The sequence below is a fragment of the Lytechinus pictus genome, chromosome 9, assembly GCF_037042905.1.
Source record: "Lytechinus pictus isolate F3 Inbred chromosome 9, Lp3.0, whole genome shotgun sequence".
Classification (NCBI taxonomy): Eukaryota; Metazoa; Echinodermata; class Echinoidea; order Temnopleuroida; family Toxopneustidae; genus Lytechinus; species Lytechinus pictus.
The window spans coordinates 7089524-7103344 of NC_087253.1; the positions used below are offsets into that span (position 1 = coordinate 7089524).

A 13821-nucleotide genomic window follows, 5' to 3' on the forward strand; every position below is an offset into this window, starting at 1 on the left:
ATACTAACGATTGAAATAAATACAAAATAAAATTCGAGCGCATTGATTAACGTTATAATAACGCAACAAAATAAATAAGCAAACGAAAAATCTCAATGTGAATTAAATATTAAAAAAAGTATGCACCTATTAACTTAAACCGCCATCTCGAGTCCTCTACCACTCAAAATGTTTAGTTTCCGTCCAGTTTCCTGACACATACTTGTCATGTAGTCTAGAAATGTATACCCACTTGAATGATAACATAGTAATGAACTACTCAAATTATTTATAGCGTAATAATCATGTTACCAGGTAGCAAAATAATTTATTTTCCTCTCAAAACATTTTAGTTTCTCGATGGAATTACAATCATAGGTCAATTGTATACTCTGTGGCATTAATAGATATCTAATAACGTATATTCTAAGACTATGTATTAATAAGACACAGTCAATGAGAGACCACACACAGTTCACTCCTCCTTTAATCTTTACTTACCCATTTTCTTTTATAAAAATAAGATTCTGCACTATGATTTCTAAACGAATAATCAAGAATGTTTCTGACATATTTACTATGTAGACCTTGGTTTCATATTTAAAAGCGGGAAATATCATTTTTTTACAATTTTTCCTTAATGCAAACCAGTTGATTGCATGAACATTATTTTGAGATGCCCTTATGACCATTAAATACATATTTGGATTTTTTTCTCTTTTTACCATAATGTCTGTTCAGTGCCGAATCAGGGGAGCACCCAACTGGCCATGACTGAGGAGCAGGTTTCTCAATGCGCTGAAGAACTCAAGTTATTCTATAGAGAAGGAATGTGCAAAATAAAGGCTAATCCGTCTGCTTTCGATCTAATTTTTGAATTCAAAGAAATTTACACTAACTTAACTCTTCTCAGAAATGAGATGGGGACAACGAAGAAGAAAAGATCGCTTGAATACAATGAACTTCTAACTACAAAGATTAACGGAGTAACTCCTAAACGTCTTCTAGTTGAAGGTGAAGGTGGGGTTGGTAAAACAACACTATGTTCAAAGATTGCTTGGGACTGGACCAATGGAGCAGAACAGTATAATCACTTCAGTTGGGTACTGGTTGTACCACTGCGCAACGTTGTCAAGGGTAAAGCAATTGGGGATATCATGAAAAATTATCTGAACGATAATAATAACGTAAGCCCCGAACAGATTGCGAATTACATAAAATCCCATCCTTCGGAGGTTCTGATTATACTTGATGGATTTGATGAGTATGATGGGGACCTTTCGACCGATGACACTTCAGATATTTTTAGGATTCTACGCTTGGAAATGTTTAAGCAGTGCACAGTCTTGGTGACAACGAGACCATGGAGGGCAGATCAGATCAAATGCAACCAGGAATTGAGTCGTTTTTATTGCTTCATTGCTGTAGAGGGATTTACTATTAAAAATGTCTCGAAATACATCGGAAAATTCTTTTCAAATGATAGACAGTCTGGATTAGATCTACAGCAGTTCATTCAAGAAAATGACGTTATCAAGGAGAACATGGCCCCGTTCCCAATCTACGTAGTCATGCTTTGCGTCTTGTGGAACAACATCGGCGTTGAGAAACGAGAAATAATACGCAAACTGAAAACATTCTCACAATTATTTGAACAAATGATACTTTTCTTACGAGACCATTATCTATCAAAATTGAAGTCTACCAACACTTTGAATGAAAAACAATCGAACATTGAATTGAAAAATGCTGAGAAAGGCCTCCAGCAGATCGGTTCTGTGGCATTTAAGGGGCTCCTTGAAAAGAAGTTGGTTTTCAAAGTTGATGACTTCAGCTCTTGTAAGGACGCCATGACAACAAGTTGCAGAATAGGGGTACTTAGCAGAGAGAAAGAACATGTACCTAGACATAAAAGATCTATTCGTGATTCCCATAATGTAACAACAAACATTTTCTTTTCTCATAGACTATTCCAGGAATATGCCTCAGCTCTATATCTTGCTTATGTTTATGAATCTGATCCTGAAACGTACAGCGGGTTGATGGAAAGATTAATGGAAGTAAATCCCCAGGAGTTCCGTTTTCTCCTGTATTTCACTGCTGCTCGGCAAAAGACATTAGGATTAGATATTGTTGATAGATTAAAGCGTTTACTTTTGCATTCTGGAAAGAGATATACGGAGTGGAGGAAGAAAGAAGATATTAATTTCCTCGTGGACGTCACTTTTGAAACGTATGACAAAGATACTGCAAAGAGGGTAGGACAATGGCTAGATGCAGAAGACAGAGCATTAACGATCAACGAGGCGCTGTCTGCGCATACGGTGGCTGGACACTTGTTCATCAACGAACATCGTGGAATGGTTTGTTTTAACCTCATTTACTCGTCATATATACATTGGTCAAATGTACAAGAATTGTAACGCACATAAGAAAAACCTATAAGGTTGTGTACTTCCATATTTTTATAGTCTAGTGTGCATACATTGCTATCAGAGTTGATAACTATCTCATATATAAAACCCAACTCAACAAATTGATTATAACTACAAAAAAGTAATGATAATAATATCAATGGTATAAACAAAAATACTAGCACTACCACTACTACTTCTACTACTACTACTACTACCACCACCACCACTACTACTAAAAATAATAACAATAAAAAAAGGATTACTAGCAGTATGATAATCAATAGTCAATATAATGTGAAAAAAAATCCAATTAGAATACCTGATAGTTATGACAATATCGATGGTCGCAATATCAATGACAGTAATAATAACGATAATAACATATTGAAAATAATAATGAAAATCATGATGTTTTAGTATTTTTTCGATATTGTAATTATTTGTGCGACTATTACCACAATAATGATCATTCCTATAATAAACAATATTGTTACTAACAATCATTATCATTGTATAGAGTGGTATTTTTTTTCTGAACGACACTTTATTCTCTATCAACCATTAAACAACTTATTCAAATGTTATCACTATTTTCTCGTAACTGCCAGAAAACATTGGACCTAAGAAGAAATATGCTTGGCCGTTCGATATCTCATGTTATAGCAACAGAAGTTTTTTCATCCAGCTCACTGACAACCTTGATACTTCTGGAAACGAATCTCCATGACGATTTCTATCGATTCATCTCTGACCAGATTTCAGTGGTGAGTGTTTAATTCGGACAAATGGGTTTTTGCAGACGTAACCATGGTTATATCTTACTCTTAAGCAGCGAAAAAATTCACAATTTCCCAAGACATTAGGAAAGTCAACATTATTCTAATCTTTTTAAAGTCATTATTTTTGTAATCTTTGCTTCTATTATCTTTTTTTTAATTCGAAGTTGCATTCAAATTATAGATTACAAAGACTTAGAATGGAAATGGTGCATTCGATCATTTTATCTATTTGCAAATTCTATTAATCTTTATGTCCTTTTTTTTTCTTTTTATTATGACCTTCTAAAGAACGGGACAACGACCAGCAATATTCAAATCCTCTGTACAGATCGTAGGCTGATTGACAACTTACATAAACTTGGCACAACACTTGAAAAAGTATTCCCCGTGTTGAAACAATTGAGTGTATCAACTTTGCAAACAGTCTCACCGGTGATAGTTAAACAGTTGGCACATGCCAACCTAGAGTGGTTGACAATTGAACGCCGCAGAGAAAGAGGCCCAGTTCCACTCATTGGAGAACCTGATTTACTTGGAAAATTTTTCTCAGATTTATTCCCCCTACTCAGATGTCTAGTCTTCAATAAGCTAATAATGGGAAGCAAACGTACTGAATCCATTCTTAAAAATCTGAGAAAACACCTGCATTTGAAGTCAATACGGTAAGGCTTACTCTCAGTCGTATGCATAGCAACTTCCTGGGCTACATATTGTGTGAAAGAGTGGTGATGAAATGCACGTATTTCGTCACTTCTTGTGTAATGGACCGCCTAGCAAACTGCGCTTCAGCTTGAGTGAACCAGACCAGGGGCGTGTTGTATAAAAATTGCCGTTAAGAAAAAAAATCTAGCAAATAATCATAATAATAAAAATAAAAATCCTATTCCAAAAAATGTGTCCTTAACACTTATGCATTAAAAAAAGGAACACGAAACAGGGATCAGTTCTCATGTGGGAGCTCAATCGTAACACTTGTACCTGGGTTGCAAATGCGAATTCGGAAGGCGCTACCGCTCCGTTATTCCGTGGCATATTGAAGCAAATTATACAAAGAATGTGATATACAAATATATCTTTGAGAAAAGTAAACTGGGGAATTATTTATCCGAGGTTGGACTGGCAATAATTAAAATAGGTATATTGCCAGTCCAAACGAGGATTAATAATTCCCACTATGCTTTCGAAGAAAACGGCTGATATATTTGTTTTATATCCTTCTTTAACCAGTAGACCCAGTCCTTGCTGATGTGTTAACAATTTAACGTTAGATCAATTCTATCGGACCTACACGTAGTCCTAGGGCTGTCGAGCAAATGATATCCAGTGCTTGGGCAGGCTGAGCGCGGCTCCTACCAGACTGCAGCTAGTGAGAGTTTCGCTACGCTGCACCGCTGCAGTTAATTTAACTAATGAATTTAAGATAATTTTTCTAGCGCGCAGGTTGACTTATTATTTAGCCGGTTAAGCCTTAATAGTAAGGGAGCCAGCGGCATCTGCCTAGCTGGGAAGGTTACCAATTTTCATCTTCATTATGATATGGTATGTATTCCCTTAGTAAGGAATTGCGCGACTACCTGGTACTAACTGGTAGGTGTGGTCAGGACGGCCTTGAAAGCTACCAAAAAAATTGAGCTAACCTGGCTGGAAAAAACCCTCACTAAATCGGTGGAATATTGTCTTGATTAGGATCAGGGTCATCGACATTCTGTGTCCCAAGGATGTTTTTTGGTTGTTTCTTTCCAGCATGCATTTCTCCAGAGCAATGTTGAACTGCTTGGATAAAGCTCATATCCACCTATTTAAGCAGATTCTTGGTCCACCAAAAACTCTGCCAATGAAGCGTATCTTCAAGCCTCATGATCATCCGGGAAAAGCTTCTACTCTTGGAACAGATCTTAAGCACCAAGCTGAACGAAATCAAGAGGAGAATTTAAAAACAAAACCCGGTCGCCCGAATAGGGGGACCTGATTACACATGCAGGCTCGCACTAACACACTACCGTCGGTGAATGGGGGTTATAGTAAAATGTCAGAAATTGTAAAATAAATCCCCAGAAACGACGGTTATTCCTGTCTAGCCATAGCAAAGCATGTTGTCTTGTCATTAATTGCAGTTTGATAAATGTTAAAGAATTGGATCTAGATATAGATCCAATCCTATAAAGCCTATATAACTAATGTAAGGGTAATTAAAGGGTGCTAATTCATTTGTGGCAATTTCTACGCTAACGTACGACCACGGCCGGTCAGTCACCGAGTGAATTAATTTTGTAATGAAAGTCCACGCGCATGCGTACTCGTAATCCGAAGACGCAAGTCATGAATATTCATATTTTGTTCCAGAACTGCGGTGGGAAAAATAATTTCGCGGCCGGGGGGGGGGGGGCACTCAGTGTATAATGAGCGGTAAATATGTGTCGCGGAGGGGACCCCCATTTTCACACTAAAATTTTCCGTTCCAAGGCATAGCATTTTTATCTTATTAAGAAAAAGAACAAAGAAAGCCGCTCCAAAGAATAGCATTTTCTTCTCACCGAGAAAAAAGATAAAAGAAATCCACTCCAAAGCTTCGCATGTTTGTTCGTTACACCGTTCCGGCCGCATTGATCCGCTACGATGAGCTGCAATTTTTGTGAAAAGCGGCCACAGAGCGCTGTTCGACCATCGCCTCTGCGCTAGCGCTCCCGGCGCCCGTTCCATAGGGATGCATACGCACTCACATGCAGGCGACCCGTTCCAAGGACCCCCGTTTTCACAAACATTTTTAGTTCCGAAGCCCGTCCCGAAGACCCTCCTTTGTACAATTAAGCCCACTCCAGAGCTCCCCTTTTTGGTCCACTTTGTCCAGTTCCCCCCTCCCGGAACTGCGGACGTTTTTATTTTTCCTAAAATAATACGTGGTGGTGATAACGATTTTACGACTTTCGCATATCAATATGATAACAAACATACGTCAGGTTGATACATTCTTCATCTTAATTTCGCTGCACTACACTCAATCCAGCGGCAGCGCCGCCGCTTGAGCCTGTAAGCGCCATGACTGACCGGGCCGGCGCCGCCCCGGCTGGCCGGTCGGTGCGGAGGTATACGGTTGGCGGGAATGCTAACACAAATTTGTATTAAATTATAGAATGAATATAGTAGCTGTGACATACACCTTCGCCACTTGATAGTTCAAGGGTCAAGCCCCGTCAAAACATACATGGCTTGATACTGGACCAGATAATGTTTGTCTGTTAATTGGGTCAAACGTTAGACTGCGACCTTAATTACCTGGGCTTGGCTATAGTCGCCGTATTCGATCCCGGCCTGATGGATTGCAAAAAAAAGTTCGGTCGGATTTGTAGATATCACATAATTATTCTATATTTTCAGACTCCAATCTACACTGAAATTGTAAATTAGGATTCTTACCATGAACATTTATCGTTACTCAACTGCCTTAGTGCTACATCAATGACAGATCAAGTCCATGTCTGGCTAAGTCGAGTCACGTTCCTGCAAGTCATAGTGCGGCCAGCACAGCCTTTACGCAGTACGCGCACCGATGTGTCCCGGGAAGGCGCGGCAATGCCAGAAGATCAAGGTACTAGTATTGGCTGTGGTGTTAGCTGGTGTATTTTTTGTAGGGGCAGCGAAAGTTAGCAGAAAAACAGTAATACAATGTCATCAGACTATGTTTTTTTTTATTGATGCGCAGACTACAAGAACCATGTTTACCTTTTGTCTTATTTTGTTTTTCAAAAAAAATCATAAAATAATAATAAAGTAATATTCAACATTCTTTCTTGGAGTTCTCATTATCCATAAAAGTAAAAATCAATAAAACAAATCAACTCTATAATCTACCGAAACAGTGCGCTAAGTGAGGGGCGGGGTGTTAATGGTGACAAAAGCTGAGCGGAATTGACCTTTCTAAAAGCAACACTGCCTTCTGTTGCTTCCCTCTACGTTCGTTGGTCCACTAGATACGCGCATACAACTGAAGTACGCGCACGAATTTGTAGGCATGCCAACGAAACCATGAACCGACACAATACATTCAGAGATTAATAGCAAAATTGAGGTAAACTACCAGATTATGACTATACTAGATTCAAATAACAGAAGCCCAAAAATATACAAACAATGGGATAGTGATGTACCACATTTTAAGAATAAAACTCTTACTAAACAATTGTCTTATCTTTTATCTTTAGTAAACAGAATTGAATTCTGTCATTAAAAAACCAATCTGCTAATTTCACCACGATTCGCCATGATTTAGTCGAGCTCATTTTGTTATCGATCTAAGCTCCGCCCCTCACACAGAGAACATTTTTTTAGTAGATTGTAGAGTTGATTTTTGTAAATTTCCTAATTTTTAACATTTTTGCTTGAAAATTTTATACATCAAATATTATGTTTAAAATTATGAAACATTTAGATCTGTAATTTTCCTAAAATATTTTGTTGTAATGTTAACGATTTTATCACTTTGCATATCAATTATGATCACGTAGATCAGAGGTTGATACACGTTCGCTAAATGTCGCTGCACCGCATTAATGCGCCAAACTACAAGCGCCAAACGGTATGACAGCGCCGGGCGTCTCGCTCGCCCCGGTCGCGCCGGCCGGTGTGGAGGTAGGGTACGGTAATATGCGGTTGGCTGGTTGCATTTACTTTTGCATGCATGCTAACGCAAATTCGTGTAAAATTTTAGCATGAAAATATCAGCTGTGGCATAGACGTTCGCCCTTTGATAGTTCACAAGTCAAAAGGTGTCGACTCGGGTGTTGGCTGGTGTAGTTTTGGTAGGGGCAGCGAAATTTAGCCGAAGAACGGTACGACATGTCATCAGACTATGTATTTTTATTGTTGTGCAAACGACAAAAATCACGATTACCTTGTGTTAACATTAACATTCTAAAAATTATAACATTTATTCTTGGAATACTCATTATCAATAAAAAATAGTAAAATTGAGCAAACGAAAAAAAAACCTCTACAACCTACTAATAGGGCGGGGCTAAGAGTGGTCAAAAAATCTGAACGGAGTGGACCTTCCTAAAAGCAATACTGCAAAGTGTTGCTGCCCTCTACGTTCGTTGGTCACGCTTAGCGCCAGATGAATTAGTAGTATCTTCCGATGATCATACTGTCCATGATGAGGACAGTTATGATGAATCGAATTGTTCTTGGAAAACGGCGATCAATAGAAATTCTATCCGATCGGCTAAGAAAAGGGCAAGGGTTAGGAGCAATAGCGATAGTACTCTAAATACGAAGAACAGTAAAATGCCTAAATTCTCTACTCCCACTCATTCAAGCAGGAGGGTAGTCATTGTTGGCCTGGAAAATAAGAATATTTGCAGAGCAAACCCAGTACAGGTGTTCAAAGAAATTCATAATCTCGTAGGCAATCTGAATGGGAAAGAGAAAGTGAAAAATATGATGATTTTGAAATGTGAGAATGACACACAAGTCATGAAATTGTTGGAACTAACCAAGCTTGCTGGTATAGACGTTAAAGCAACGCGTTATGAAGATAATCATGATTTCACAACGAAAGGTGTTATTCATAGAATAGATACACAGATAAGTAATGAGGAAATTGCAGAAGTATTGAAAGATCAGAAGGTAATTCATGCTAAGCGTTTTATGAAGAAGATCAATGGTGAAATAGTACCAACCCCATCAGTTCTCATCACCTTCAAAGGCAAGAATAAATCCGAGACAGTAAACTTTCTGTATGAGCTTAAACGTGTGGACAACTTTAGTCCACCGGTGCCAAGGTGTCACAAATGTCAACTTTTTGGGCACATGAAGGAAAATTGCAAGGGTAAACTGCGCTGTGTGAGATGTGGAGGGGAACATGATTTTGAAGAGTGTACACAAAAGGAAAATCGAAAATGCTTTAGATGTGGAGATAAACACTCGCCTGCATATCAAGGTTGCAAAATTTACATAGAGGCAAAACAAATACAAAAGGTTAAATTGAAGGAAAACATAACATACGCACAAGCGACTAGGGTGTATCGCACTCAAAACAATGAAATAGTAGAAGAAGCAAGTAAGACCATTAGTACTAGCGACACTAAAGAAAACGCTCAAAAGAAACTAAAGAATGTTGGTCCCATTTCAAATTCAATGGCATCTGACCACGAATCAACCCAACAATCAAAGATTCCGCGCCCAATCCGAGTACAAAGGAACAATGAAGGAATGCGGGAAAGAGATAAGGAATCAAGGCAAGGAAAGGATTCGAATAACAAAAAGAAAGATTCTGTCAACACATTAATGAGTGTAGCACCCCTGGATTTCATTATGTTTATTCTATTTGTGATACGTAAGTTACCACAGTCTGAAAACGATGATCAGTTTTTGGAATCTGTTGTACCATGGACCTATGAAGAGATGGACATTCATCGCTTAGGTAATGAATTCACAAACAGGTGACGGTAATTGTCATCTGAATAACATTCTCTTCATACTAGTCTTCTTTGGTCCTATGATCGTCACCGTGAGAAGGGACTGAATTAGTTCGTTATTGGACATTTATATTTCACAAATTATATGCGCAGTTGATAGAAAATCAATGAAATAATGGATAATCGATGTGCAGTTTTTGGTTACCTTTGTTAATCTTAGTTCCATGTGTTTTATTTGGGGAAATGTCTGCATATTTTGATATAGAGGCAATATTGCGATTGATTGTTTACCATTTAAAATTCAATTTTCCCAAGTTTCTCCATAATATTCCAGATATACGTGGCACATAACATTTGTAGATCGTGTATCTTTCAATGTTATTGAGGTCCTTATGTGTGGGCGGTAGTTAGCGGATCGAATAATATCATATTTTATATCATAAAAATCGTCTGCTTCTCAAGTTTGCTGATCCATATATGAAGCAAATTGACTGAAAGGCACATACTGAAACAGGGGATCAGCCAACAAAAGTCAAGACCGGGAAACTGTTCCGTCTTTGAGTGATCAGATACCCTTGGTAGTCATGGTAATTGCTATTGTTACAACACCTGTATGTTCTCATTAAGATGCGCATAACCAGGTGACGGTGACTATCATTGGGTCAAAGAAATGCTCGCGTTAATCGTCCATCTCTTCATAGGTCCATGGTCCAGTGGAATGCTCAAGGCATGATTTCGCATGGGTCGGACTTTCTAACTTCTCTTTTTGATAATAATTTATTGGGTTCCAACCCAGACATTATTTGTATTCAGGAAACATGGTTTAATGATTTTAATGTGTCTTTCATTCCTAATTACTTTTGCGTTTGTAGAAACAGACAGGATGGTAGGAGAGGTGGTCTGGCTATGTATTTCAAAAAGGACATCGCTTTCCAGGTTATGAAAGTTCAAGAGTTTATCGAATATCAAAGGGTAGATATTTTTTCAAAGAAAGGAATTATTTCCATTATCAATTATTATAATCCCTGTAAAAAGATTGAACTAGAAGAATTAAACTTCATGATTAGAAATGTGCCAGGGAAGCTTATTATTTTAGGTGACTTTAATAGCCACAATCCTCTATGGGGGAGCAGCAAGCTTGATTCGAACGGAAGAACTGTTGAATCTTTCATGGAGGTTAATGATCTAGCATTACTCAATGACGGATCACCAACAAGACTAGACCCGCACTTTGGCTCTTATTCCATGTTAGATTTATCTATTGTCTCCAAGGAACTAGCTTGTAGTATGGAGTGGCGAGTATTGACCAATAACTTTGGCAGCGACCACAATGCAATCGTGATGAAATTAATACAGACAAATAACGCAAATATTAAAGGAGAATGAAACCCTTGAAACCAGCTGAATCCATATCAAAGAGAAAAATCAAAGAAACATATTGTTGAAAGTTTGAGGAAGATTGAATGAATAATAAGAAAGTTATGAGCATTTGAATATTGAGATCACTAATGCCATGTAGATCCTCCTATTGGCAATGCGACCAAGATCTGTGATGTCACACACGTACAACTCCTTCATTACTTTAGTACTTATTTCACTTATATACTCACTTTTATAGAGTATATCACAAGGTGAGGTGTTCTCTTTATGAGAGGACAAGTACAGAGGTTTCACAACATTATATCATTGATGAATCGTTTGTCATATGATTAGAATGAGCAAAAAGAGATGTTTTGGGGTATATTTTCAGTGTCCAAAAGGGGAGAGTTGTTCATCTGTGACATCATAGATCTTGGTCGCATTGCCAATGGGAGGATCTCCATAGCATTAGTGATCTTGACATTCAAATGCTCATAACTCTTCTATTGCTAGTCCTATTCTACTCAAACTTTTGTTGATCTTATTCTTTGATTTTTCTGCTTTCACAAAAGCTAACTTGCTCCAAGAGTTTCATTCTCCTTTAAAGAAAACGCAGATATAGGTTGTAGATGGAGTTTTAGAAACGTAAACTGGGAAGAGTATAGAAAAGCAATTAAAAATGAATTACTTAATCTAAATTACAAGAGACATTACTCGGCATGCAATTTGGATATTCAAGGACGATATGATATAATAGTTAAGGTAATCTTGAATGCTTCGAAGAGGTGTATTCGTCGAGTGCGAATAGGAGGAGAGAACAGAGGTAAAATAACTCCCTGGTGGAACGAAGCATGTCAAAAAAGCGGTGGCGGAGAGAAATCATATTAAAAACAGATTACGAAGATATTATGATGTAAATGATGTTCAACTATACTTGAAAAAGAAAGCGTTTGCTCAGAAGGTGCAACGGCGAGCACGATATGACTATTGGTCTAAATACTGCGGTAAAATGAATAGATTTACAGACATCGGAAAAGTATGGAAACAAGTAAAAGGAATGAGAGATAGCGTAATGAACACTCATATTTTCCACAATTTAATCGTTGACGGCAATATCGTTAATGAATCTAAAGATAAGGCTAATGCGGTTGCCCTTTTTTCAAGTCTATTGACAGATCTTTTTATAATAATGATAGTGAAAATGAAGATAATTTATGTAAAGAAATGTCGAATGATGACTGTATTAATGACGACTTTAACATGAATGAAATGAAGAGTGTTTTCCAAGATTTGAAAAACTCAGCGCCAGGTAAGGATGATATTCATGCGATTATGTTAAAAAACTTACCCCAAATAGCGCTTGATGTTATATTAGATCTGTACAACGACATATGGAAAACTTTACATTTCCCTTGTCAGTGGTATGAAGTGGTTCAAATACCTATTTTGAAACCTGGAAAGGATCCTAGTTTAGTGTCGTCCTATAGACCTATTTCTTTATTATCAACCCTGTTTTAAGTCATGGAGAAAATGATTAAAAACCGTCTGAATTGGTTTTTAGATAATAAGAATACGTTAAACCCACTTCAATCAGGATTCCGCAAATATCGCAGTGTCAAAGATCATTTAGTCAGGCTTGAAACAGATGTTCATTTAGCATTGAAGGAGAAAAATATACCGTGGCAGTTTTTCTAGACCTGGAAAAGGCGTATGATTCGTTATGGAAAGGAGGTCTCTTGAAAAAATTGTCAATGTTAGATATTAGTGGAAATTTATTTTTCTTTATTAGAGCTTTCTTAAGAAATAGATATTGTAACGTGAAAGTTAACAATAGTATGTCAGAAAAGTATGTATTAGAGCATGGAATCCCGCAAGGGAGCTCATTAAGTCCTGTCATTTTTACATTGATGTTAAATGACTTAAAAATTAAAGAAAGTGGAGTAAAACTATCATGTTATGCAGATGATATCGCGATTTGGTTTACTAGCTCAAACTTAGATCTGGTTCGCCAAAAGCTGCAAGAAGCCCTTCATGAAATCGAAATCTGGTGCTGGAGATGGAAATTAAATATATCTCACACAAAGTCTGTAGTTTTAGTTTTTACCAATAAACAAAAGAAAGATATTACTTTGAAAATAAATGGGCATGTTTTGCCTCATTGTGAGCAGTTCAAATTTCTTGGTATGTGGTTAGACTCAAAACTAACTTGGTCTAGCCACATTAATGCGAATATTGATAAATGTAAGAAAAGATTAAATTTATTACGTTGCGTTTCGGGTACATCCTGGGGGAATAGGTATGACATTTTGATGATGATATACAAAGGTCTTATTTTATCTGTTTTAGACTATGGAAGTGAAATGTATGATTCTGCCTGTACATCTCTTAAGAAAAAGCTTGACTTTATACAATATAGAGCTTTGAAAATCATTACAGGAACGATATACAATGTATCATTAGAGTCTCTACAAGTTTTGACCGGTGAATTACCGTTGTATCTTCGGAGAAAACTGTTTTATGATAAATTTAGATATTATTTGTTGTTTAGCACTTCATGCCATCCAAGTAGAGAAATTTTCATTGAACATACGAACAGACACGAATGGAAGGAAGGGGAAAGACCTTTCAAACTTCGAGCCTGTAGTGATGAGGTACTTGTAGAGAAGCAAGACAACTTATTAACAAAAATCCCGGAATGGCTTTTGTCCCGCCCTCCTGTGTCGTTTTATGCTCATCGGATAATTAGAAAGAAGGATATGCTAACGGCCGAGATGAAATATATCGTTCTAGAAAGAATTGGAATTGTGTGGAATGGTTATTTACATATATATACTGATGGATCCAAACAGGAAAATTTTAGAACGGGGGCAGCAT

At 37.4% G+C, this 13821-nt stretch overlaps 2 protein-coding genes across 3 annotated transcripts in view; both read left to right on the plus strand.

Moving 5' to 3' along the window:
• Positions 1 to 6911, plus strand: part of LOC129267839 (NACHT, LRR and PYD domains-containing protein 13-like) — a 113367-nt gene extending 106456 nt beyond the window's left edge. For both annotated transcript variants that reach the window (XM_064104578.1, XM_064104579.1), the window contains exons 6-8: positions 721 to 2342; positions 3005 to 3160; positions 3464 to 6911. In XM_064104578.1, coding sequence (XP_063960648.1) covers positions 721 to 2342; positions 3005 to 3160; positions 3464 to 3841 — 2156 coding nt within the window. In that variant the 3' untranslated portion in view covers positions 3842 to 6911. The remainder of the gene's footprint in view (positions 1 to 720; positions 2343 to 3004; positions 3161 to 3463) is intronic.
• Positions 6361 to 11973, plus strand: LOC129267840 (uncharacterized). The gene has a single exon (XM_064104580.1). The coding sequence runs from the start codon at positions 8456 to 8458 to the stop codon at positions 9614 to 9616; it is 1161 nt and encodes a 386-aa protein (XP_063960650.1). The 5' UTR covers positions 6361 to 8455; the 3' UTR covers positions 9617 to 11973.
• The last annotated feature ends 1848 nt before the right edge of the window (positions 11974 to 13821 follow it).